The 26,744-nt window shown below is 36.6% G+C and overlaps 1 protein-coding gene across 1 annotated transcript in view; it reads right to left on the bottom strand.

Annotated features, from left to right (window-relative positions):
- Nucleotides 1-26,744, bottom strand: part of LOC150089496 (dynein beta chain, ciliary-like) — a 1,205,440-nt gene that overhangs the window by 208,942 nt on the left and 969,754 nt on the right. The window contains 1 exon segment of the mRNA XM_090390004.1: nt 15,346-15,468. Within this exon segment, the coding sequence (XP_090246130.1) occupies nt 15,346-15,468 (123 nt within the window).

Raw genomic sequence — 26,744 nt, 5'->3', positions numbered from 1 at the left:
TCTCATGGCTATTGCCAACCTCGTGTTCTTTGGCATTAAAAGAATGCAAAATGGGATGACTTACGAGACTTCTTTCCTTCTTTTCCTTGGTCTGATTACTGTTTCAAAACTTCTGATGTCAACGTTTGCTCAGATTGTGTCAGTGAAATTATTCTTGCAGGAATGGAATCCTTTATCCCACACTTCACTTTAAAATCTCGTCCTTTATCTAAACCTTGGTTTTCCAATAAATGTGCTAAGGCTGTTCAAGAGAAGAATGTTGCATATCGTAATTGGCTTGTTTCTAATTCTTCAGTTTCGTTTTCTGCCTACAACAAAGCTCGCAACAATTGTAAAGCAGTTATTAATCAGTCCAAACTAGAGTTTGAACAGGCTAAGAGTAGAAAACTTGCTTCTTGCCCTAATGGTAGCCGAGCATTCTGGTCTCTTGCCAAAGCTATTGGCCGCAACTTTTGCCCATCTCTGCTCCCACCTCTGTCCAAACCAGATGGTTCTGTTGTCACTTCAACCAAGGATAAAGCTGACCTGCTAGCATCCCATTTTTCTTCCAGCTCATGTATTAATATCTTGATAAAACACCTCCCTCCATTCCCAACACGCTCCATTCAATGCCTCCTGTGGTCTTCCGTCAAAAGGATATCAGAAGGATTTTGATGAATCTCGATGCTAAGAAAGCTCCAGGTCCTGATGGTATTTCTCCACTTGTTCTCAAATCCTGTGCTCCTGAACTTACTCCTATTCTTTGCCCCCTTTTTTCACTTTCTTATTCCAAAGGTGTTTTTCCTTCTGCTTGGAAATTTGCTCATATCCAGCCAGTTCCTAAAAAGGGTGACAAATCCCTCCCATCCAATTATCGTTCCATTGCAATTACTTCTACTCTTTCTAAAGTAATGGAGAAATCAATTAACCGCCAACTTTTAAACTACCTAGAAACCTTCCATCTGATCAACGATCACCAGTATGGATTCCGTCAGTGTCGATCCACTGGTGATATTCTGGCTTATGTTACCCATTTATGGACTAATTCAATGGAAAGGTTCGGTGAAACCCAGGTAGTTGCTCTTGACATCTCAAAGGCTTTTGATCATGTTTGGCATAAAGGTCTTCTAATCAAGCTTCCATCTTATGGTTTGCCAACTATTTTTAGTAATTGGTTATCCAGTTTTCTCTCTGATTGCTCACTGAGGGTGACGGTAGATGGCTCTCTGTCTTCTAACTTCTCCACTAATGCCGGTGTCCCCCAAGGTTCAGTTCTTTCCCCCACTCTTTTCCTCTTGTATATTAATGACCTTCTTCCATTAACTGGAAATCCTATCCATAGCTTTGCCGATGATAGCACATTGCATTCCACTTTCCGTTTTGAGAAACCTTGTCCTGCTCAATCAGCTTCAACTTCTCGAAAATCTGCTACCAATTCCTTAAATGCCAATCTTCAAGTAATTCTCCAGTAGGGCAAAGAGAACTTAGTTGATTTCAACCCTTCTAAAACTCAATCTTGTCTTATAGCTCGCAAAAAGGATTCTTCTGCTCCTATGCTTATCTTTAGTGACACTCCGATTTCTAGGCAAAATGATATATCTCTTTTGGGGATTACCCTGACTTCTAATCTCTCTTGGCACAAGCACATTACAAACATTGCTTCCTCTGCATCTAAAAAAACTTAGTTTTCTCTTTCGCTCTCGGCACTACTTTTCTTCCAAACAGCTGCTCACTCTGTATAAATCGCAAATCCGCCCTGCCATGGAATATTGTTCCCACATCTGGGGTGGTGCCCCCAAAACCTCTCTCAAGCTTCTTGATTCCATTCAGAAGAGGGCAGTTAGGTTAATTAATGATACATCTCTAACAGAGTCTCTCCACTCGCTTTCTCATAGACGTACTGTTTCTGCTGCATGCCTCTTCTACAGATACTTCCATGGGCACAGTTCTTCTGAATTGGCTTCTATAATTCCTGCTCTCTCTTTCAAAACAGTCCGAACACGCACTGCCACCAGCCAATATCCATTTACTGTCCAACTTCAAACCCACAGAACCAACTTTTCATCTTCCTCAATTATTCATTCAATTGCCATTTTCTGGAACAACCTTCCTTCATATATATTTCCTGAAAATTACAATCTACAGAAGTTTAAGTCCAATGTCAACAAATATCTTCTTTCGTCTTCTCAACCTCCAACCCAAGCACAGTACTAAGTATTATAGGTTCTAATACCTCTCGTGTTTGGGGTACACATAATAAAAAAAAAAACAAAAAAAAAAAACAAGGTAAATGTTGGAAGTGATCACAGAATGGTAAGACGCATACTTAATATAGATGTAAGAAAAGAAAGGAAAAAAACTGACTCAAGTAAATAATATGAAGGTCTTTGAGATAACAGAAGAATAGAAAAAGCAGTATGTACTGGAACTTAAGAACAATTTTGAGCTTCTGCAGACTACTCAGGACCAAGATATCAATGAGGAATATTACAACTTTCTGAAAGTGATAAAGCCCAAGAAATCTATAGGTAAAAACAAATCCAAAGAAGAAAAAATCAGTCAAGAAACACATGATGAACCAAAGACAACAAACAAAGAGCAAGATAAACACTGACAAGGATAAAATCGAGTATACTGAGTTATGCAAAGCCATTAGAAAGAGACTTAGAGAGGACATAAGAAGACTTAACACAAGAAAAGTAGAACAAGCATTAAGGGAAAACAAAGGACTTAAATCAGCAGCCATGAGAGTAATACAGAAAGAAAATACAGAAGAATAGCGATAGTGTACTTATAAATAGCAGAGAAGGCATAATTCAAATAGCAGAAGACTACTTTAGAGAATTATACAAGGAGCGAGGGGATGATGCCAGCAGTGGAGAAGATGTATCGCAAATTAGTAACACATACAGCGTACAAGATATCCTTCCCAATGAGGTAGAACATGCGTTGAAGAAAATGAAGGATCAGAAAGCCCCGGGGGGGGGGGGAGAAGATGAAGTTACTGTAGAGTTGTTCAAATTGGGAGGAAGAGACATGACACAAAAACTGGCAAGACTCTTCACAAAATGCATTAGAAAAGGTGTGATGCCTAAGGTGTGGAATAATGTAATCATAGTTTTGCTGCATAAGAAAGGAGATAAATCAGAAATTATAGACCAATTAGCTTGTTATCCCACATCTACAAGTTGTTCACAAGGGTCTTTACTAACAGATTAGAAAGAATACTTGATGAGAATCAACCGAAAGGGTAAGCTGGCTTTAGGACAGGATTCTCAACTATATCTCCTTCATGTAATATCTAATCATTTGCCAGCTAATGGAGAGGGCAAATGATTATAAAACACCATTATGCCTGCATTTATGGATTATGAAAAGGCATTTGACTCCATACAGCATAAGGCAATGTTTCGGGCACTGGAAAGACAAGGCACAGATACCCCATATATTATGATTTTGAAGAAAATATAGTGAGAAAGCTATCTCCTTTATTAGACTAGACAAAGACAGTAGCAAATTTAAAACTGGGAAAAGAGTTCAACAAGGAGACACAATATCTCCGAAGTTGTTTACTGCTGCCCTTGAGGAAGCTTTCAGAAGATTAGACTGGTTGCAGAAAGGAGTCAATGTGAATGGAGAGAACCTAAACCATTTACGATTTGCAGATGACATTGTGGTCATAAGCCACGATCACAATGAATTAGAGGAAAATCTTAATCAGTTGTGCACAGTTAGTAAGGTTTTTGGACTAAAGATAAATATGGCTAAAACAAAAATAATGATGAACAAGTATGCCACAGAAAGGGATAAAATGATTGAAGGAGCAGTAATTAAAAAGGTGGAGTCATATACTTATCTGGGACAAGTCATTAGCTGTAATAATGATAGCTGGCTGGAAGTCAAGAGAAGAAGAAATTTTGGATGGATAACATTCAGGAAATATAGTCACATACTGAGCAGTAATATCCCAATTTGTGTAAAATGTAAAATAATGAACCAATGTATACTCCCCACCAAGAATTATGGAAGTGAAACTTAGGCACTCACCAGAAAAATAGAAGAGAAGCAGAGAACTACACAGCAAAGAATGGAACGAATTATATTGGGAATCAGTCTGTTAGATAAGAAGAGAAACATGGTTTAGGCAGCAAACTCAAGTAAAGGACATTCTTATCAAAACTAAAGAACTAAAATGGTCTTGGGCAGGACACATAGCTCGAAGACAAGATACCAGGTGGACTAAGAAAATAACTGAATGGTACCCAAGGGGAGGTAGAAGAAAACCTGGAAGACAACAGTGGAGATGGACAGATGAAATTCATGAGTTTGTGGGTAGCAAATGGATGGCCATTGCACAAAACAGAAGGAATTGGAAAGTTGCTGGAGAGGCCTTCATCCTGCAGTGGATTGAAAACGGCTGCTGATGATGATGATATATATATATATATATATAGGGGTCCACAAATGTTTTTTGAATTTTGAAACCACTGTCTTAGAAAGTCATGTTAATCCACCCCCCACCACCAAAAAAATTTCTCCAATTTAAAATTTCTGTTGAAAATTCTTTGGTGCCACTTCAGTGTTATCCACTTCAGAATTGTTTTCCTCTTCTTCATATGCAGTTTTCTGGTCAATTTAAAGGAGAGTTGCATCATCTAAGTCATTTCCATGTGAGTCAGTTTTTTAATTTAGGAGCATTGGCAACTAAGGCCATATTGCTCCGGGATATGCAGTGGTCATTCCCTGACCTTTCCGCATCCTCCGTATTTGGTGGTGATGGGCTCGAATCCCGGTCTAATCAAGAAGCATGTGCTATGTACTGCTGCTCCTTCCCACCTGGCTATGGAGGCGTCTTGTGAGTCAGTGCAATCACATACATTGGCAGTGTCCAAAGTTTCAAATCCCAAGTCTTTTCCAATCTTCACAATGTCTTTGGGGTTTGCCTGAACTTGCAATTCAAAACTAGTGAAATCTTTTGCCAAATGGGGTGAAACATGCTGCCAAACAGATGCATGTTGTTGGCAGTGATTTATAGCCAAGATGCAGATATATTTTTTGTATTTAAAGGAGTAAAAAATAAATTGTGCAGTGAAAAGTTTGAAAAGCTATTCATGGCAGGATGGAATTAAGAATACTGAATACCATTGCATGTTGCTGCTGACTGCCTGAGGGGAGCTATTGGCACATGTGCATGTGAGACAACGGAGTTAGCACTACAGCATATATGTATAGTATGTGTCTAGGCTATTGAATGAGTTTTAATATGTACAGTAAATTTTCAACTTAAACTTAATTGAAAACTGTGTTATAGTGAAACCCATGCTGTTTAAAGCTGTGCTAAGTGAGGTATTGTTGTATTACTCTAAGAGCAGTGCCAGTGATAACAATTCTATCTTCTCCTACATAGATATCCTTTTATCCATAGTAGTACCTTGCCCTTAATGTCATATAGCGATGGTCCTGCATTACTTCTTTAGCCAGTGCCTCCCATTATTTTTTCTGGAACAGAAGCCTTTGATCCCCCTGTTTGAATTAGGAATACATTTACACATCTCCCATCCATAGGGACATCCCTCAGAATGCAAAAGATGCTCTCATAATTATGGTTAAAGTTTTGCTTACCTCTTTTACTGTCTGCCTAAATATAATTGGATGTCACATTCACCCCATGTGGCATTTGACCACTGATACTAATTCCCCTTCTACTTTCCTCTCAGTTATCCCAAAATAATTTTAGCTCAATATTAGAAGTTGACAGATGTGTGGCATCTCCATTCCTAAAAAATTCCATATATGTGAATGTAAATACAAAATACCTATTCAGTTTTTCAGAGAGTTAAACCACCCATATCTAGTGGACCAATGTGATTCATCGCCTTCCTTTTAATCAATGCATTGCTGCTTTTCTTTGAATTCTTTGTTAGAGAGTTCTTGTAATCAGCATTCTCTCGACTAACCATCTTTGCAACTTGATTGCAGATCAGTTCATATTTACTATAGGCTTCTGTATTGCTGATAATTTATGAGGGGTTTCCATAAAGTAAGGTACCATATTTTTTTTCTTAATAATGGTGAAAGGGAATGAGATGAGGTGCGGTGGACAGACAGACCTGTTAATAACATTCAAAAAGACCACCAGTGCAGTGTTGTGGTACTATCGCCTCACAGAAGATACCAGTTACAAAATGGCAGCTACCATGTGAGTGTGGTCCAAAACAGGTGTTCATGAAGTTATTTGCTTTTTGCAAGCAAAAGGGTCTTCACCAAGTGACATTAACCATGAACTGATTGCTGTGTATGGAGAAAAGGTGATGACAAAGGTGTGTTTTTGGTGCAATGAATTTAAAGTGGGCTGTGCTGATATTGAAGATCGACACTGGACGGGCAGGCCTTCATCAAGCAAAACAGAAGACAACATTTCGTGCATTAAGGGCATCGTTCTTGAAAACAGGCAAGTGAAACTGCGTGAAATTGCACAAATAGTGAATGTGAGTAAGTTGACTGTTCACAATGTCCTTGGTTTTTGAAAGGTGTGTTGCCGCTGGGTGCCCCGACAATTGTCAGAGGAAGACAAAGCAAAACACATGGGGATGTGTCTGGAGAACCTGTTGTGATACAGCGATGAAAGAGAGGATTTTCTTGCTCCCATAGTCACAGCAGACGAAATGTAGGTTCATCACTTTACCTCAGAGAGCAAACAAGACTCCATGACCTGGAAACATCCACAATCTTCTGTGTGCAAAAAATTCAAACCTGTTCCCAGTGTCCGAAAAGTCATGGCCACAGTGTTCTGGGATCGCCAAGGAGTTCTGTTGGTGGATTTCTTGCCGAAGGGAGGAACAATCAATGCACAGCTTTACTGTGCAATGTTGGAAAAACTGAAAGCCAACATTCGATGCAAACAATCAGGACTCCTGACAAACGGCATGATTTTGTTGCACGACAATGCAACTCCACACATACTGCCCACACCACTTATGAGTGGTTGCGCCATAATCGTTGGGAAACTCTGTCACATCCTCCCCTACAACACTGTCTACCTATAACTACGTATTGTTGCGAATCAACTTTTTCATACCTTACACAAAGTAAAAGTCATTTAAGGACTCAGATATCTGATATTCATTTAGAAGACCAACTCAAGTTGCATACAAACTAAGATGAAGCCTAATATCCAGTTGTTATCTAATAAAAAACAAACCCAAAAATCTCATTAGTTAATTATCAAAAAAGATGTTTCGGCTGAAACCAATGCATTCTGATGAGTTTAGCTCATTAAAAATGTGCAATCGAAGTGGTTTCAGCCGAGACATCTTTTTTGGTAAACAACTCAACCACCAAAGCATCAAATCTTCAACTGATTAGTTAACTCATATTAAATTATTTTTTACAATAGTACAGTTTTTTCTAATTATTCTTGTATAATATACAGAGAGAGAGAGAGAGAGAGAGAGAGAATGTTAAATAATTGCTATAAATTTTCATTTGAATAACAATTTAGAAAATAATTTATTATCTTTATGATTATATTTTTTTAAATTTTGTGTTTATATAAAATGTAGGTGGATGTATTATGATGAGAATATTGTAAATATGTATGTTTTATTGAAATTTACTTGCCTTTTATATAGTTATATGTAATAAAATTTAACACTGATAATTATGTTTTACTTCGTAAGTAGTGGTTCGAAGGATCGGTGCGGCCTTTCCACTATTTCCAAAAATAAATATGGCCTTTTATTAAAAAAAGGTTGCCCACCCCTGCACTAGAGTGTGCTCCTTCCAACGAGTGCAAGTTGAAACTTGACGGTCAGTAAGTCTGTGATTTTTGTGCATGTGGTCAGAAAACTGAAAATGAAGCAAAGAGCAGTTATCAAATTTTATTGTAAATTGGGAAAAGATGCTACGGAAAATTTTGACGATTTAAAAAATGTTTATGCTGATGAATGTTTGTCTCGACCAGGAGTGTTTGAATGGTTTTCTCGTTTTCATAAAGGACGTGAGTCATTAGAGGATGATTATTGACCTGGCTGACCAATCTCTGTTTGAACATTGGAGATTGTCACAAAGGTCAGAAAAATTGTGAGTGAAGGCAGATCAATTTCAACGAGGTTGCTTGCTGAGATGATCATCTCAGCTTGCATGTTTTGACAATGATCCAACATTTCTGAGTAGGATCTTTAACAGTGATGAGAGATGGGTATTTCAATATGAACCTGAGACAAAACGTCAGCGTTTGCCATCTTCTCCCAGTCAGAAAAATGTGTGGTTAGAAAAATCGCGAGTGAAAACCATGTTGATTGTGTTCTGCGATATCAAAGGCATTATCCATCAAGAATTTGTGCCTCAAGGGACAGCAGTCATCAAAAGGTTCTATGAGGAGGTGTTGAAGAGGTTGTGAGATTGAATTCGTCGGGTGAGGCACGAAATGTTCAACTCCAAAAATTGGTTCTTGTTGATGACAATGTACCCGCACATTCTGCCATCAACATCAAGCAAAAAAAAACTGATTCCAGTAATCGAACACCCCCATATTCTCTGGATTTTGGCTCCTGCAGATTACTTTTTGTTCCCTAAAATGAAAATAGCCATGAAAGGAATACGATATGGGACAATAGAGGACATCCAGGCTGCAGTGACAACAGCTGAAAGAGATACCAGAAGAGGAGTTCCAGAAGTGTTTTCAAAACTTGTATAGAAAATATAAACAGTGTGCACACATCAGAGGTGATTACTTTGAAAATATATAACCCTACTTTGCCATTAGTGTTATTCTTTTTTTTGTAGTAGCATCAGTCTTGTTATTTAATTTGCACACTGTGTATCTGTTCATTACACTCTTCAATCATTAGGACTACAGTACACTCCTACTCTCATTTTTGTTTTCCCAGTCCTTATGTCACACAACAAACTGATGCCATTTCACTGACCACCCATGTCAACTGGAAGCACTGCTTTAGATTTTGTGCTTCTTGACTAAACACAAACCTCGCCTTCTGTCTGTCTGTCCTTTCTGTACACAGTGTACTTCCCATATTCAAATTCTGCATCACTTATGTCTCCCTGATACCATGTGTGCATTTGATGACTTGACCAATACTTAAAATTCATCAATTTATTTACCCTTAGAAAGTTTTGAAATCCAAAAATTCAACACCTTGACTTCCAGGTTGCTACATGTGCTAATGGAATCACTTACACTGCTGCTTTTGGTTGTTCTTAATCTATTAGTCTGTGTATCCACTCTCCAAGACAGCAGTTTTCCAACTCACCTAACATTGCCTCAGTAATGTTAGCAAATATTCTTGCATTCTTTGGGAGCAAAAATGAAACTTTGCAATCTTATCACATGCAAGAAATGTTTATTTGCAAATATCTACTATGATATACCTAACAGATTATTACTATTTCAAGTGAAAATTACAAAATTTCTGCAGTGTTAATAAGAGTAACTGAATAATAATTTTTCTTGATTAATTACAGTCACTCAATCATTCTTGAATGCTCTATTTTAACCTTCAATTTTTGGTTTCTCTCCAGCATGTTCAACTCAATCAAGGTTGTTTGTGTTAAAAGGAATGTAACCACAACAAACAGTAAATGCTGCAAGTAAACGTGCCACCTACTAGTCAGGGTGCCTGTTAAAACTGCAGGCACACTGACCAGCAGGTGTTAGTTGAACAAACAATCAAAAGAAATAAAATAGAATACTGATTTTAATTAGAACGATCAAGAAATGCAACCATGCCTAGGACATAATGAGGTCAAATGGTACTACCAGATGAATGATGCTGAAAACTCAGCTGTTTAAAATTTGTTATATTTCTTTCAACCAATGATTAATCCCCACTTGGAGCAATTACACAATCACAATAAGTTCTAAGCCAGAGCTAATTACTGCACATAACTGGTAACTTCTCCTTCATTGACCTGGATGGGACAAACTGATTCTTAAAATACAACTTGAAGTTGTGGTGTGATCAAGAGTGAGAGCACAGTAGAACATGCTCCTTGAGTGGACTGTGGTTTGAGCTCATATGATTGCTAAATATGATTAAAATTGTATTCATGATTTATTGACCTGGTTGTGACGTTGGAACATAAACACAAATTTTTTAAGCCTGACATAGATGAGTGATCAGGTGCGAGGGTGCAGAAGCATACATGCATTAAAGTGGTTTAAGCCTGTGTGACTAATAAATACACTTATGACTCCATTCATTGTTAAAATAATTAATGTGAACTCCTCTGATATAGTGGTCATGCTAGAGTATAAAAAAAAAACAAGAACTTTGTAAGTTTCATCTCTGGTTGAAAAAAAGATACAAATCATATAAATATTGCATACAATCAAGGAGATATACCAACTCCATAGTTTTCAAAGATATTTATTAGGTGTTGTGGGATATCAATCAAAAATAACATGGAATATTTAACAAGCAATTTTCATAAATTGTTTTTCAACAACATTCAGTGCCATTTTATTTATTTAAAGAGGGGGAAAGTGTTAACAAATAATTTGGGGAATGGAAGAACTTTTGCAGGATGCATGAAACCAATTGATGAGACACATGACACTGGCCATGAGCTGGACAGCCCAGTTCTAAACAGAGTGGCATTTGAAAATTTTGTCATGTTTTTCATTTCATGCTTAATCTGTACAGACTTAAAGGCACAGATTTTAATGTTGCTCAGCAATAACTTCTATAAGGTGGCAGCTCCGGAGTTATATTCAAAATTCTGATTCCAGATTCAGTATCGATAGATACTGAATCTGGAATCAGGTTAGTTAATGTATGCGATGCATTACATTTCCAATGAAAATTAGCAAATAGTAATGATTCATGATTAATAAAAAAAATCAAACAAAAAAAAAACACCACACCTTTTACACACAAACCAAGAGTTTGTGTGTAACATTGTCCCATTGTCCATTCATTTCTCCAATAAGTGCATAGCAACAGACATAATATCCAGTACTTCAGCTGCAATATACAGTGCGTGAATAGCTTATGTGTAGCCGAGTGGTCAGGAGCGAGAGTGCATAGCACGCGTTCCTTGAGTGGACCGGGGTTCAAGCCTGTGACTACTAAATACGATAAATATTTGTAGTAATAATTTATTGTAAACACTACTGACTTGGTTGTCGTGCTGGAGTATAAACAGAAAATTTATTTATTTATAAAAAAATAAATAATTTTCAACTGGTCTAATTTTAGTAACGAATGGGCCTGGTGTACTGGGGTCCATGGTTGAGAGAAAAATATAGATACGTATAATTATAACCCAGTTTAATGTAATAATAAAATATATAACAATAAGTAACAGGCAGTAGCTTTCAAGAGTTAGTCTTGAAAGCTACTGCCTGTTACTTATTGTTATATATTTTATTATTAATTTCCCAGATATTGACTGGAATTTGGGGGCTGGTTACTCACACACTAGCAGGGCTTTTGTGGATTTATTGGATGATTGTTTTCTACATCAGCATGTTCGGGAGGCAACTAGAGGGAGTAATACTCTTGATTTGATTATCAGCAGTGATTCTTCATGCATTAAGAATCTGCAGATAAATGAACCACTAGGTGGCAGTGATCACAGTGTGCTGAAGTGGGATTTACTCAAAGAGGTAACTACCATTAGGGGTAAAGGGAAGGGTTATTGCTTCCGTAAAGGCGACTACGATGGACTGAGACAGTATTTAAATTCTATACAGTGGGACCAACTGATGATGTTACCAACAGCAAATTCAAAATGGGAAGCATTCAAAGAACTTATCTTGGAAGCTACTAGGCTTTACATACCAACTAAGAAATATTGTTCAAGGTTTAGGCCAAAATGGATGTCAGATGAACTAATGAGGCATATGGCAGAGAAGAAAAATGCATGGGATACTTACAAATTAACACATGACACAGAAGCCTATGATAGATACAAGTTGATATGCAACCAAGTTACAAAGGAGGTTAGGCAGGCGAAGGCAGATTACGAGAAATCCTTGGCAAGGGATGCAAAGAAAAACAGCAAAGAGTTCTTTACTTATGTAAACTCTAGAAGGAAGGGGATGAATCAGATTGGTCCACTTGATATTGATGGGTCAACTGTTGATGATCCTGCTCAGGTAGCTAACAAACTAAATGAATATTTTGCATCGACATTCACACATGAGGAGTTATTCAGCAAGGGGAATGCCAGAGGTGTATTCAACTCTAGCAGTAAGCTACAGAATCTTGAAATAACTGGGAGTAAAGTGGAGGAGAAACTGTTGAAGATAAACACAAGAAAGGCACCCGGGGTGGATGGGATCTATCCAGTTATATTAAAGGAGGCAGCAAAGGAAGTAAGCAAACCCTTAGCCATAATTATGAGAGCTTCCTTGGACTCAGGGGAGGTACCCATAGACTGGAAATGTGCAAATGTGACCCCAATTCACAAAGGAGGATCAAAGGCTAACACAAGTAATTATAGACCTGTGAGCTTAACTTCTGTTCCAGGAAAATTAATGGAGGCACTGGTTAAAGAAGCACTGCAGGATCATTTAGACAAGACTTCAGTTATAGCTCAGACACAGCATGGTTTTGTTAAGGGGAAGTCTTGCCTGACCAACTTGATTGGATACTATGATGCAGTCACAAAAGAACTGGATGCAGGGAATAACTTTGATATTATATACTTGGATCTTAGAAAGGCTTTTGATACTGTTGCACATGGAAGACTGCTACACAAATTGGAGCAGTGTGACATTGGAGGCAAATTGCTGCTATGGATAAAGGGGTGGTTGAGGGGGAGAAGACAGAGAGTGGTAATCAATGGACACTGCTCATCGTGGACTAATGTTATTAGTGGAGTCCCTCAGGGCTCAGTGTTGGGTCCATTATTGTTTTCTGTATTTATAAATGATATTGATGATGGTATATCAAGCTTAATGTCCAAGTTTGCAGATGATACAAAGGTTGGCAGGGTTGTCAAGGGCACTACTGACACTATGCTGCTGCAACAGGATCTGGAAAGGTTGAGCAGATGGGCTGAGGGGTGGCAAATGAAGTTTAACATTGACAAATGTAAAGTACTACACATGGGAAACAGCAACCCCAGAGCAACGTATCAACTCTGTGGTACTACACTGACAGTGGTAGAGAATGAAAGGGACTTGGGGGTGATTGTGCAGGCAGATATGAAGTTCTCTGAGCAGTGCAGACGGGCTGCAAGAGTAGCTCATGGAGTATTGTCAATGATATACAGGAATTTTTCCAGCAGGGATAAGGAGGTGATTATTCCATTGTATAAGGCAATGGTCAGGCCACACCTGGAGTACTGTATACAGGTCTGGAGGCCTCATTTCAAGAAGGATGTGGAGCTGCTGGAACGAGTACAGAGAAGGGCAACAAGATTAGTGAATGGAACAAAGGGGTGCTCTTATGAAGAAAGACTTAAGTTTTGCAAATTACAGTGTCTGGAGACTAGGCACCAGCGAGGTGATCTGATAGAGGTGTATAAAGCCTTGAATGGTTTAAGCATGCTCAATGCTGATGGGATTCTTCCTCTAGATCAGAAAAATCACCTGAGAGGGCATAAATTCAAATTGAGGAAAGACAGATGTAGGATAGACGTGCGGAAATTTGCCTTTAGCCAGCGGGTGGTTGGTTGGTGGAACAGACTTCCATCCCTTGTGGTGGAGGTTGATAGCCTAAATAAGTTTAAGGCTCAGCTGGACAGGTATTTCGAACGAACAGAGGGGTGAAGTGGAAGTGGGTTTTTTTTTTTTTTTTGGCTGATGCTGCATAAGCTTGCTTTCTTGCATCAAATGCCTCTACTAATGCTAATGCTAATTACATTAAACTGGGTTATAATTATACGTATCTATATTTTGGTCTAATTTTAATGAAATTTGAGAAGGCTTGAAAAATTGTTCTAAAAGAGCCAGCTATAAAATTTCATGAAAACTCAATCCACTGAGAGTTGAATGTGGATGAACAAAGATATGGTAATTACCAAATTTCTATTGGTCCAATTTTAATGAAATTTGGGATACCTTGACAAATTTTTCTAAAGAGCTAAATATAAAATTTAACAAATATCTATCCACTGGTATTATTATATGCAGATGGATGGACAAATAAATAATAATTGCAGGATTTATACTGGTACAATTTTAATGAAATGTGGAATTAATTTTCAAATTTTTATAAAAGAGCAAAGCATAAAATTTTATAAAAAATCCATCCATTAGGTGTCAAGTTATTATATGCAGATGTACAGACATGGCAAAGCCAATAAGTGTTTTATGCACATAAGCTAACATGCCTAAAACACATTTCTCTACTGCACTTAAATTAATGTAAAAAAAGCCACATGGTGAAGTTTCAAAACCATCAGAATAATATGCCATTGATTAGTGAATTCATCTGAACTTTGATATAATTATGTGACTCTGCGTGAAGAGTTCTATTTGTATTCAAGTAGAACTCTTCATCATGGACATGACATCTAGTAACTCATTGCCAATAGAATCTTGTAATTCGACATCAACTATTGAATATCAACAGATTTAATTATATCTAAAGAAAGACTGCTTTTTTTGTTGTTTCTTTAAGTCTGCTGAAGAATAAATAAAAGAAATTGAGAGATACTGTCAGTATGCAGTGTAAAGGGATGTGAAAAAAATTGTTTTGTAGTCTACTACACTGCATCACTGTTAAAGATCAAGAAAATTAGTCACTACTTATTTTGCTTAGTTTATCTCAAAAATTTTGTTGTTCTTTAAAAATTCTGTTGTTTCACAAAACATGTTCTAGGAAATGATAAATAATAATTCCGTTTGACCTCATTGATAAGTGATAAAAAAAGGATAAATTGCATGTTTTTAAATGGTTATTACACAAGTTTGTTGACTATACGATGGAAATTATCTATTAGTCAAAAAAGAAAATATTTTATGCAGTAGGGCCTGACTCATAAGGCAGATTAGGTTCCAGATCCTCGGTGAAAAGAAAAAAATCACCGAAAAGTGAAACATAGCCTTTATTTTCAAGTGCAAATGCCTATAAAAGCCTAATATCATGTTTACACTATCATATGGTGTAAACAGACTGAATCACTGACAATAAAATGCTCCTGATGCCCTCCTCAGGCTCAACTGCTGAGAGTGTCATGCTGAAAAACGGCAAAAAAGTGGAACAAGTACCAAAAATAATGAACATGGGTATAATTGAAAACCGACATGTTAGCAGAACACCAAGAAGCAGAAAGCTGAAAAGCAGGGCCCTACTGTATACATATTTTAAACCTCTTGGAGAAGTAATAATTATAAATGACAAATAAGCAAAAAAATTAACAAAACATTATAGTGAAATTTGCTTATCTTACCTGTATGGCTCCCCAGTTAAAGTTAGAAACAAAATCTACAGGACTTTCACTGCAACTTTTGGCTGGAAATCTTAGCAGAAAATCTAAATCTTCAGCACTAATTTCTTTCTTTTTTAATAAGATCTAAAGAAGACAGGCATTATATTTTATAATATTTAGTATTAATAGTAACATTTCATCATAGAATAAATAATATGAATAAGGAGTTATTTCATAATTTTATACAGAAGGTGTAATAAAAAAAAAGTTGGCACCACAGCAGGTGACGATTTGTTGCAGTTCACATGTTCAGTGATACATCTAGACAGTAAAGCATGAATCACCTATTTCTCTGCAGTCAGTCTGAAACAGCATGAATTGAACAGATGTTTTTTGACTTTTGCTGCATTTTAAAATGAGTAATTTTAATGAGCACTATGCATCAAAAATTTTGTTTCAAATTAGAGTAAAGTGCAAGAAAAACCCATGATATGTGAAAAACAGCTTTTGGAGAAGAACTATGTATTGTTTGAAGACTTTTCAGTGATTTTCAAAGTTTAAAGAGGGCCACATGTCCATTGAAAATATCTTTGCTTTGGCTGCCAATTACAAAAACCAATGATTCAATTGCTTGTATTTGTGTATTTGTAGTAGTGATCTATGTTTAACTATCAGCAAAGTTGATGGAGTCAATTTTAATTTGAGAATGTGATGTGTTTCAGCCAAGTTTGTACCTCACAAACCTGGCTGGCATCCTCATTGACAATTACAGAGAGCGGTTGGTTCCCACATGACAGGATTTCATCTGTGTTGTCCCTTCTGAATTACACCTTTCCTCATTATTGATGAACCACAGGTGTATGGTTCTTGTTTTTGGGTCATGGCTATGACCCAGAAACAAAGGTAAACTCTTCCCAATGGGAAACTTTGTCTTCTTCAAGGCCCAAATAAAAAAGACAATCTCCATGAAATGTGAAGATTATGCTTATCATACTTTCTGACTTACAGGGCAGTATTTCTTTATGAATTTGTTCAACATGGTCAATCAGTGGACAAAGAATACTACAAAACAGTTCTATGGCAATTATGTGATGTTGTTCAGAGAAGATGGTTGAAAAAGCATGCTTTAGTGAATTGGTGATTATAACATTATAACATTTACTTTTCATTCAGGAATTCTCTGCAAAATATTTTATTGCTGTGGTCTCCATTTACCATACTCCCTTTTATTTCCTTTTATTTATTTATTTATTTTTTTGTTTTCCAAGCTTAAAATTACCTTTCACAGGTCACAGATTTACAATGACTGACAAAATTATTCAGAATGCGACATGGGAACTATTCCAAAAGAAATCGCTCAGGAATGCTTCCAGAAGTTGCAAAAGCAGCAGGAAAACATAATTTCCCAAATATTAGTTAAGACCCTTAATGTTTTGAATACATCTCATATCATCTATAACAATATTCATAATGTGAGAGAGAGAGAGATTTCTTTTATTTTCAGGATGTGTGACTATCCCACAGAATGAATAACAGATACCAATCCATTTTCAGCAGAAAAGTAACTTGATGTAGCCAAGTGGTCAGGAGCAAGAGCACAGTAGGACATGCTCTTTGAGTGGATCGGGATTCAAGCTTGTGACTAAATACAATTAATGTTTGTATTGATAACACTAGCCAACAAAAAATATTTTTTATCATACCTCGACAATGAAAATACGTGATTCTGCAGGAAATAAATGCGCTGATTCCAAAAATGACCATAAAGAATGTCTATCATGTCTACATCAACTAATGTTTAATGTTAAAATAAAGGGATATATACATATAATTCAAGTTTGTAATACAAGTGTAAAAAAAAAATTATACATTCTCTATAGCTCATTTAACTTCAGAAAAAATATCAAAAAACATAGCGAAATAGTTATATTTCAATAATATATAATCAGCATATCTGTAATTGTCCTTAAAAATATTTGCTACTAAGGGATTTTCTCTTGTATTCCTGCTTACTCTCCCTCACAAGGAACCAGCAGTAATTCCCCATCATTACAGGATCCCAGCAACCTTGGTAACGCTTTTCCATTGTGGAAATATCTTGGTGGAACTGCTCCCCTTGTTCATTACTCACATCTTCCACATTCTTGGGGGGGAAATTCGAGATGGGAATGAAGAAAATGAATTTTCAATGATGTTCCACAGTCCATGTTTTTGCAGCACTCGAGTAAATTAGACACCAACATTTCATAGTTTTATTCTTTTCTAATACCCAAAAAACTAAGTACTACCACCTTAAATGATCATCAAACTGCCAATTCAACCTCCTTTAACTGGGTTTCAAACAAATTGTCTTTCAGGAGTTTCCAGATTTGGGGTCCTACAAAAATTCTTTCCTTAAGTTTGGCATATGTTAAATTAGGAAACACTTCTCAAATATGCAAATTTGTTACCTTCTTTATCGTCCCTTCATGAAAATTTTCATTAATCCAAGTTTGATGTGCAGGGGTGGAAGAAAAACCTTGTTTGATTGCACTAAAGGAATATGAATATAATTTACATTACACTACATTTCATTGTCCCAATGTTGCACAACATGATGTTCTTCTGTCGCACGCCTGTCTCACAAACACAAAAAAAACCAACATTTTGTGAACCCAACAAGCAAACCAATAACCTTAAGATCACTGCATATGTTCCAACTATAATCCTGGTACTTTTTAGCATGTAGAACCTTATGCAGTCGATCTGCCAACCTGCACTGGACCAGCATGGCAGATTATGATCCATTCCCACATATTGTGAGGCTTCCATCCTGCAGTGGATTGATAATGGCTGCAGTTTTCCTTTTTTACTCTCCACTACCCAGGGCGTAGTAGCACACAGTTGGTATGTTACTCTGGGGTTACTACTACCCATATGCAGTACTTTGTATTTGTCAATGTTAACTCACTTGCCACTTCAGCCCATCTGCCTAACTTTTCTAGATCCTGTTGTGTAGCATACTGTCAATATTGTCATTAACAACCCTGCCAACCTTTCTATCAGTTACAAACATGACTTTCTTTAAGTCTAACTGAATGAAACACAGGAACTGATGGAAATTCGTTGCCATTATAAAGCAAAACTGCTTTTAAACTTAATTTTGAAGCATTTACAAATAAATGCCATTCATCTGACTTATGAAGTCCAATAATGTCTTTGCAAAAACACATACTATCTTCCATAGCAAAATATTTCGAAAACTTTTCATATCTTTTTCGAAACACTGAAATCTTTGTTCCTGCTGCGAGTATATTCCATTACTGTAACCTAGAACCTAACAATTCAGCTTGATCCTTCGGCAAATTTAAGTCTCAAACCAAATCATTCAACTCATCTTGTTTGATTAAATGTAACTCGCTACCTGAATTCAAATTGTAAATTATTGGATCGGAATTTGAACTTAAGAACCATAGGTAGAAGCCTGATTATGTTTATCACAAGCAAACTGAGGCTGAATTGATTGATAAAATTAAGAGAATTAGCATATATCTGTTAAAATAAATCAGTATGTCATACATTACTTGCTAGATGATATGTGAAAATGGCATATTTTGGCAAAATGTAACTCCCTCTATATTTAATAACTGTGATGTGATGTGACTCTGTCATGGTGATTTTCGAAATCTATGCATAAAAATTGGTTAAAAACAGAATTTAAGTTCTTGGAGGTAAAAATCTTGTTGGCTAGTGTAATTTATTGTAAACTCCACTGACCTGGTGGTTGTGCTAGAGTATAAACAAGACTTGTAGCTGCAGTCTAGTACCTTGAAAGAAGGTGTGTGAGAAAGATTAAAATAAACAAGATACCAGCAGATGTTAAAAACTCTCTGCCAAGAAAGACCATTTTACAGCACTGGAAAACAAAAAGGTGCTTAGAGGATGATTATGTCTAAAGCATCTAGTTATCAAGCTGTGTGGCACACATATTCAAGCTCATTCTACATAGTGCCTGTTGAAAATCTAGCCCGGTGAAGATATCTGTTTTTGTACCTTTTAGAGATGTCTGATTTATATTTTCATTATTTATAATACCAATATACTGCTAATAACGTTGTATCAACAATTTGTTGAACAAGCAAATGTTCAACAAATTATCAATAGGATACTGTCAGTCTACACTGCCCAGAGAAATTCAATTCTGGTTATACTTTAAGACCCAAATCCCTTTCTTCCTCATCTGTTTTTAACCAAATTAAAACCAGAAAAGATGTGCAAATTGTGTCTCTCCTATTCATTTGAGATGTGCAAATGGCTCTACTATTCATAAAGAGATATCAAAGATCAAAGTGAGTAATTACAGACCTCTTAGCTGACTTCTGTTCCAGGAAAAATAATGGAGCCTATGGTTCAAGGAGCACTGCAGAATCATCTTGACAGCAATGCAGTTTAGTGGAAGTCACAGAATGGTTTGATAAGGGGAAATCTTGCCTGACCAATATGATTAGCTACTATGACACAGTAAGGAACAAAAATAATTCTGGAGGCTGTTCCCCAACGGTCTCTGTAGCCAAGTGATCAGGAGTGGGAGTGCAGTAGCACATGGTCTTTGAATGGACCAGGGTTCAAGCCCCTGACTGCTAAATGCAGTCGATCTGTCAACCTGCACTGGACCAGAATGGCAGATTATGATCCATTCCCTCAACATGAATTGTTGAGGAGGCTTCCATCCTGCAGTGGATTGATAATGGCTGCAGTTTACCTTTTTCACTTTCCACTACCCAGCGTGTAGTAGCACACACTTGGTATGTTACTCTGGGGTTACTACTACCCATATGCAGTACTTTGTATTTGTCAATGTTAACTTCACTTGCCACTTCAGCCCATCTGCCTAACTTTTCTAGATCCTGTTGTGTAGTGTAGTGTCAATATTGTCATTAACAACCCTGCCAACCTTTCTGTCCGTCACAAAATGGGCATTAAGCCTGATATACCTTCATCAATATCATTTATAAATATAGAAAACAACAATGGGCCCAACACCAAATACTGAGGGCCTCCACTAGTAACATTAGTCCCTGAAGAGCAGTGTACATTGATTACCACTCTCTGTCTTCTCCAACTTAACCATCCCTTTTTCCATAGCAGCAACTTGCCCTTAACATCACACTATTCAAATTTGTACAGCAGTCTTGTATCAAAAATGTTCCTGAAATCCAAGTACAGTGAGCACCAGTCATAGTGATCACATTTTAAAATTGAATTTTGATTCTAATAAGCAAAAATCGATGAATATTATCCACAGGCTATAAAAATAAAGATATAAAGCACAAATTTACATTTTTTACCAGAAATTTATAACCAATCAAATCCACAGGTTATCAAAATAAAAATAAATTTATACTTATGTACATAGCTTAATTAATATACATATTAATTAAGCATAATACTTTGTAATATGATTATAATTTAAAACATTTACTTATTTTAGATTGCTTTAAATTATCATTGCAAAGTTTATTTATAGATTTTTGAATATTGTATAACAGTCTATATTCATGATCACTTGCACCAGTTTCTTCCAACGCTCTCCTCAGGACAGCTATAGCTTCACAAGTTTGCTGTTTTGTAACTGGAATTCGTTCGGGTTCATTTTCAATTTCCTCCTCCTCCTTGGCAAAATTATCAGAAACACACTAGGCAATTTCTTCATCTGTTAAAGCTGTAGTAACTTGTAGATCACCATCTATGTTCACCCAATCATTAAACTCCTATTCACCCATGTCTTCAGGCTTTTCAATGTGATTAGCATCGTGACTTAGTTGACCATCATGAATAATTAATCCACGTTTTTTGAATGCAGGTTTCAGAAATTTCATTCCAGGCACTTATTGCCATATGAAGTGCATCTAGAACAATTATCTGCTTTGCAATATCGGATGATGTTCTCAAACCATTATCTATAGACTGGATGATTCTTCACCTCATATCCGATCCATAAAAGGTCTTAATGGTTTTTATTATTCCCTGGTTGAGAGGATGAATCAGTGATGTGATATTCAAAGGTAGAAAAACTAATTCAATGTTCCTGAAAGTCAACTTTCAATGAGCTGGGCAGTTGACCAAAACCAATGCAATTTTTTTGTTTTTTTTATCCAAATGAAAATTCCAGTTATGAAGATAATCTTCAAATAAAGAAGTTGTCATCCAAGTATTACCATTATTGGCATATTTAACAGGCAGCTGTTATTCCTTTAAAATATCTAGGTGATTTACTCTTGCTTCTTCTTGATTGCTCCCATGTTGCAAGTTAAAAGAACTGTAATCCTGTCTTTTATCTTCCTTCCTACAGATGCAGAGGAATTTTTAAAAATCATGCAATGGTCTGGGGTAGTCCTGTAATACAACCTTGAGTCATCCGTATTAAAAATGTCTTCAGGATTATAAGTGCTTAACACAGTTTTCCCATGAGGTTTTCAACCAGTTGTCAGCTGCAGAACCATCGGAATCCTGTTTTCCTCCGTGAAGTTTTTTGTAAACAATATCATGCCTTTCCTTCCATCTTGTCAGCCATCTGTCCATCACCTTAAATTCTCTGTGTAGTTTTTTCAGCAAAATCATTAGCTTTTTGAAGAAATGCTATGGCTTGGTGCATTAAATGAGCTGGCCTGTTTGAACCAAATGAACAAAGCTTCATCTACTGTTTGGCATTTCTCTTCACGCTTCCTTTTTCTGGTTTCACTAATCACATTAGTGTTTAATGTGTGATGTGATTTTAATAATTTTGATAAAGATAACTGAGGCACTCTTAATTTTACTGTTGCGTCTCTTTGAGAGATATTGCTTAAGTTTAATGCAACATACAATTTGTTGTATGTTCTATAATTCGAAACTTATCTTTTACACTCAAATTCACTCTCTTTCTGTTCACTCACATTTTTTGGATAGTAAAATTTAAAACACAGTAAAAAATATATGCAACAATCAAAAGCACATGGCATGCACAAATTAGAGCTAACATGTGCAAGTGAGATAAGAAGAAAAACCTTACGAAGTTTAGATATAAAAATGAAGAGCAGATTTCAGTGAAGGGGAAACACATTTCACCATAATAAGGTAAAATACACAGAATTCTAGCTATTGGTATTATTGCAAATGCAATAAGATCGAGTTTACTACCTGTTTATAACAGATTGTTCAAAAAAAAAAAGCCAAATAAACCAAAAACTGCAAATTGTTTTTATTATTTTATGGTTGTGACCTCTAGAAATGTGCTTAAGAAGAATATCACACACGCAATCAAAATTAATTCTTATAACCAAAAACGTGATTCTAATAAATGATGGAAGTGTAGTGCTGGGAACTGTGGTGTGGCTTTATTTATTTATTTTTTATAATACCCCTTTTTACCTTGGAATCTCTACATGGTAGTTGTTATAATATTTAAAAAATAATAATAATAAAAATAAATAAATAAATAAAAAAAAAATCTGGTTCCTCTTCTCCTCCAAGGTGCCACTACGATGTCTGACTGCAATAATTTCTTTTTCTCAAAAGATTCTCGGCAATGAGGATTTTCTTAGTTTTTTCCCCTTCCAGAATAAATTAGAATAATTTTTTAGAGTGGCTGTGCAAATTTCTCTTTAATAACGAGACATATTTTAACAACATAATGAACTGTTTATTGCACTACTATATTTGCATAAGTCATACAAAATACTAAAATACAACACACCATCACTACATTCTTCCTTCCCACAACAGGAGTACATACACTGAAGGCCTACTCTTAGTTTTATTTTTCCCTTCTAATTTAAACTAGAGGTTAATCCCCAGTAAAGCACCTCCGTAGACAGGTGGGCAGGAGCAGCAGTGCGTAGCAAATGCTTCTTGATTAGACCGGAGTTCGAGCCCGTGACCACCAAATGCGGAGGATGTGGAAAGGTCAGGGAATGACCACCGCATATCCCCGGAGCAATATGGCCTTAGTTGCTAATGCTCCTAAAAACCAAATAACAACAAAAACAACAACGATCCCCAGTAATAATAATAATTCTTTCTCATTTCTTTATACACATATACAGGCAGTTCTTGCTTTATGAGTTTTTTTTTTTTTTTTTTTTCCAAGTATCAAGTATCAACAAAATCGAAAATATTAATTGCAAAAAAGGAATGTTAAACATTCATAGATACCGCATTTCAAACCATGCACGTAGCTATACAATACAGTGTACCCCGCTTTATGATATTAATCCGTTACCATCGTATCGCGAAAATATCATAATGGGAACCCAATGACACATTGTTTTTTGGTAATTCATTCCACGACCTCATCTCGGAAGTTCAAATTTTTGCTATATAACTCCTTAAAAGGTCGTTTTTATAGTGTAAATTGTATTAGTTACCAATTCAAATCACTACACTGTCATCGTTATCATATGTTCTTTTATAAGAACCAATTTTGAACTTCTTTGTGATATTCTTCTAAAGCACATTTCTGGAAGTCACAAAATAAAACATAAAACAATAAAAAAACATAAACCATAAAACAATAAAAACAATTCGCACTTTCCAGTTTATTGTGTTTTTCTGTTACTGCAAGCAATTATAAATAGGTAGTAAACTCGATGTTTTATTGCATTTGTGAAAATACCGATAGCTGGAATTGTGTGGGTTTTTACGTTATTATGGTGAAATGTGTTTGCCCATTACTGAAATCTTCAATCGTATAAAAAACATAAATAAATTTTCAGAATCTTCTCTTCATTCCTTTTTTTTTAAGCTTCATAAACTTGTTACTCTGCACAAACCATGTTAGTTGCAATTTGTGCGTTCCGTTAAAAAATGCTTATGCATGCTATTGAAATTTATAAAGAAAAGAGAAGATTATCTTGGAAATAAATCCTCTTGAAGCATTTATGAAGAAGACAACTCCTTGTGCAACAAACCAACGAGTGCTGAGCCAATAATGAGTGGTCAACGAGTGTGCATTTAGTTGATGATGACAATGAAGAATAAATATTCTTTAACATTTGTAAGTCATAAATAATTTCTCTATTATTATAACTTCCTTGATTTTACAGGCTATGTTTTCGTTTCTTTGGATAAATCAATCATTGTTTAAACATAAACTAATTAACTAACTAATTTCATTGTTGATAATGTAACCCCTATTTTTAACATTAGGTCTATGGGAAATAAATTCCTGCTTTATGAGTTTTCACTTTACGAGCGCGTGCTAGGATTGAATTAACTCGTAAAGTCGAGAACTACCTGTACATATATTCATCATTTAAGCCTTTTCTAACAATCTCCAGAATTCCACTAACCTCAGGCCGACCGGGCTAGCTGGGTGGGTAAAGTGCCTGCAGGTTGGTTGGTTTTTAGGAGCATTAGCAACTAAGGGCATATTGCTCCGGGATATGCGGTGGTCATTCCTTGACCTTTCCGCATCCTCCGTATTTGGTGGTGACGGGCTCGAACCCCGGTCTAATCAAGAAGCGTGTGCTGCGCACTGCTGCTCCTTCTCACCTGGCTACGGAGGCGCCAGGTAAAGTGCCTGCCTAGCAACCCAAAGGTCGTGGGTTTGAATCCCGCCTCGGGCTTGGATCAAAGTACTGCAAAAAAACCTTGGGAGGTGCATTATGGCCACAGAAGCCGATGTGCCAACAACTACCAAAAAAAAAAAAAAAAAAACTAACCTCAGCTTACTCTGCTCATCGCCATACAACTATAATCAATTATCCCTGCCTTAGTCAATACTATGCCCCTTCCCTTACAAATCTATTAATCACACACACACACACACACACACACACACACACACACACACACACACACACACACACACACACACACACACACACACACACACACACACACACACACACACAATTATATTATAGATATACTCTCCCTTTATACACATATATATAAATATGGGCATATAAACTTCTCCTTACACCAACTCTCTCAGTGACTCATAAACAATACACATATACACTGGTGTTCAAAGAGAGTGTATCACCTAGGAATTTCACATTTCTAACTTTTTTTTTTTGCGATGGTATGTTATTAATGACTAGCATCACAAATAGAAATATAAACAAAAGATATTTATTAATAGTTAAGGCAAAGCTAAATAATATTTGACAGGTCTCAAAATATTCCAAAATGTGCATTTGCAACCTTTATACAACAGTTTTGGTAAACACGACAATTATTGCTGAAATGTTATCAGAAGCCCTCAATTTGCTTCAGCTTATCATTTTAAATAGAAAACAAAATGAAAAGTTCACCAGGTGCAAACTAATATTTAGGCCCTTTTTTTTTTTTTTTTTCCCGTATGATGTGAGCAATACACGGAGGAACCAGTTTTTTCCGTGCTTCCTTCATGTATCGTAGCCATGAGATCCAACAGGATAGTATGGCACCATCTTAATATCCAAGCCCGAGGCGGGATTCGAACCCACGACCTTTGGGTTGCCAGGCAAGCACTTTACCCACCTGGCTAGCCCAGTCGGCACCTCTGGCCCTGATGACAGCAGCACACCATCGAGGCATTGACAAGATCAATTTCTGAAGATAATCAACTGATAGTTTGTGGTTCCAAACACAAATTATGGCTTCCTGAAGTTCACGAAGGGTCTTCGGTTTCGTTCTCGCAACTGCAGATTCCACACGATGCCAACAGTTCTCTATAGGATTCAGGTCTGGGCTGTTTCCTGGCTAGCTAAGAGTTGTAATGGACCATTCTTCCAACCATTTTTTCACCTGTAACAAATGTAAACATGTTGCTGTCGAACCTCTAATGCAGAAATGAAGCTAAAGTAACTACAGATGTGTGTACTTACACTTATCACCCGGTGATAAGGAGCAGAGTCGTCCTGAACAATGCAGTTACTTGGCAGGTTGAAATGGTCTCTAATGGTTGGCAGCAATTTGCTTTCCAATACGGCCAGGTATCCATTGGCATTTACAGAACCTTTAATAAACTGAAGAATACAAAATGCACCCCCCCCCCATATCATTTGACTGGTAGGTAATTTCACTGTAGACACCATATAGTCTGGACATGCTCCTTACACCAAATTAATCGGGCCTTTTTCATTTTTTGTGTGAGGAGGACAATGGGCTACAAGTCCATTTTTGAAGAGACGTCTTCTGACTGTTACTGCACTTGCTACCACTCCTGTATGTTCTTCCCATTCTCTTTTCAACTCAGACAGAGAATCTTTACAGTTTTTAAGGCATAAGCGCTTCAAAACACAGTCCTGTTTTGGCGTAGAGACTCGTTTGCATCCGGTTCCTTTTTTCCTATCAGCAGAACCAGTATTCTTGAGTTTGGAAAGAAATCTATTCACTGTCAACTGATTACAAGACACTCTATAAGCAATATAACAGGAAGAACATCCTTCCTCACGTAAAGCAACAATAGCACT

The sequence above is a fragment of the Mastigoproctus giganteus genome, chromosome 2, assembly GCF_048544385.1.
Source record: "Mastigoproctus giganteus isolate SK-2022 chromosome 2, ASM4854438v1, whole genome shotgun sequence".
Classification (NCBI taxonomy): Eukaryota; Metazoa; Arthropoda; class Arachnida; order Uropygi; family Thelyphonidae; genus Mastigoproctus; species Mastigoproctus giganteus.
Note: the sequence above shows the minus strand (reverse complement) of the source record. Positions and strands in the feature narration are given on the sequence as shown.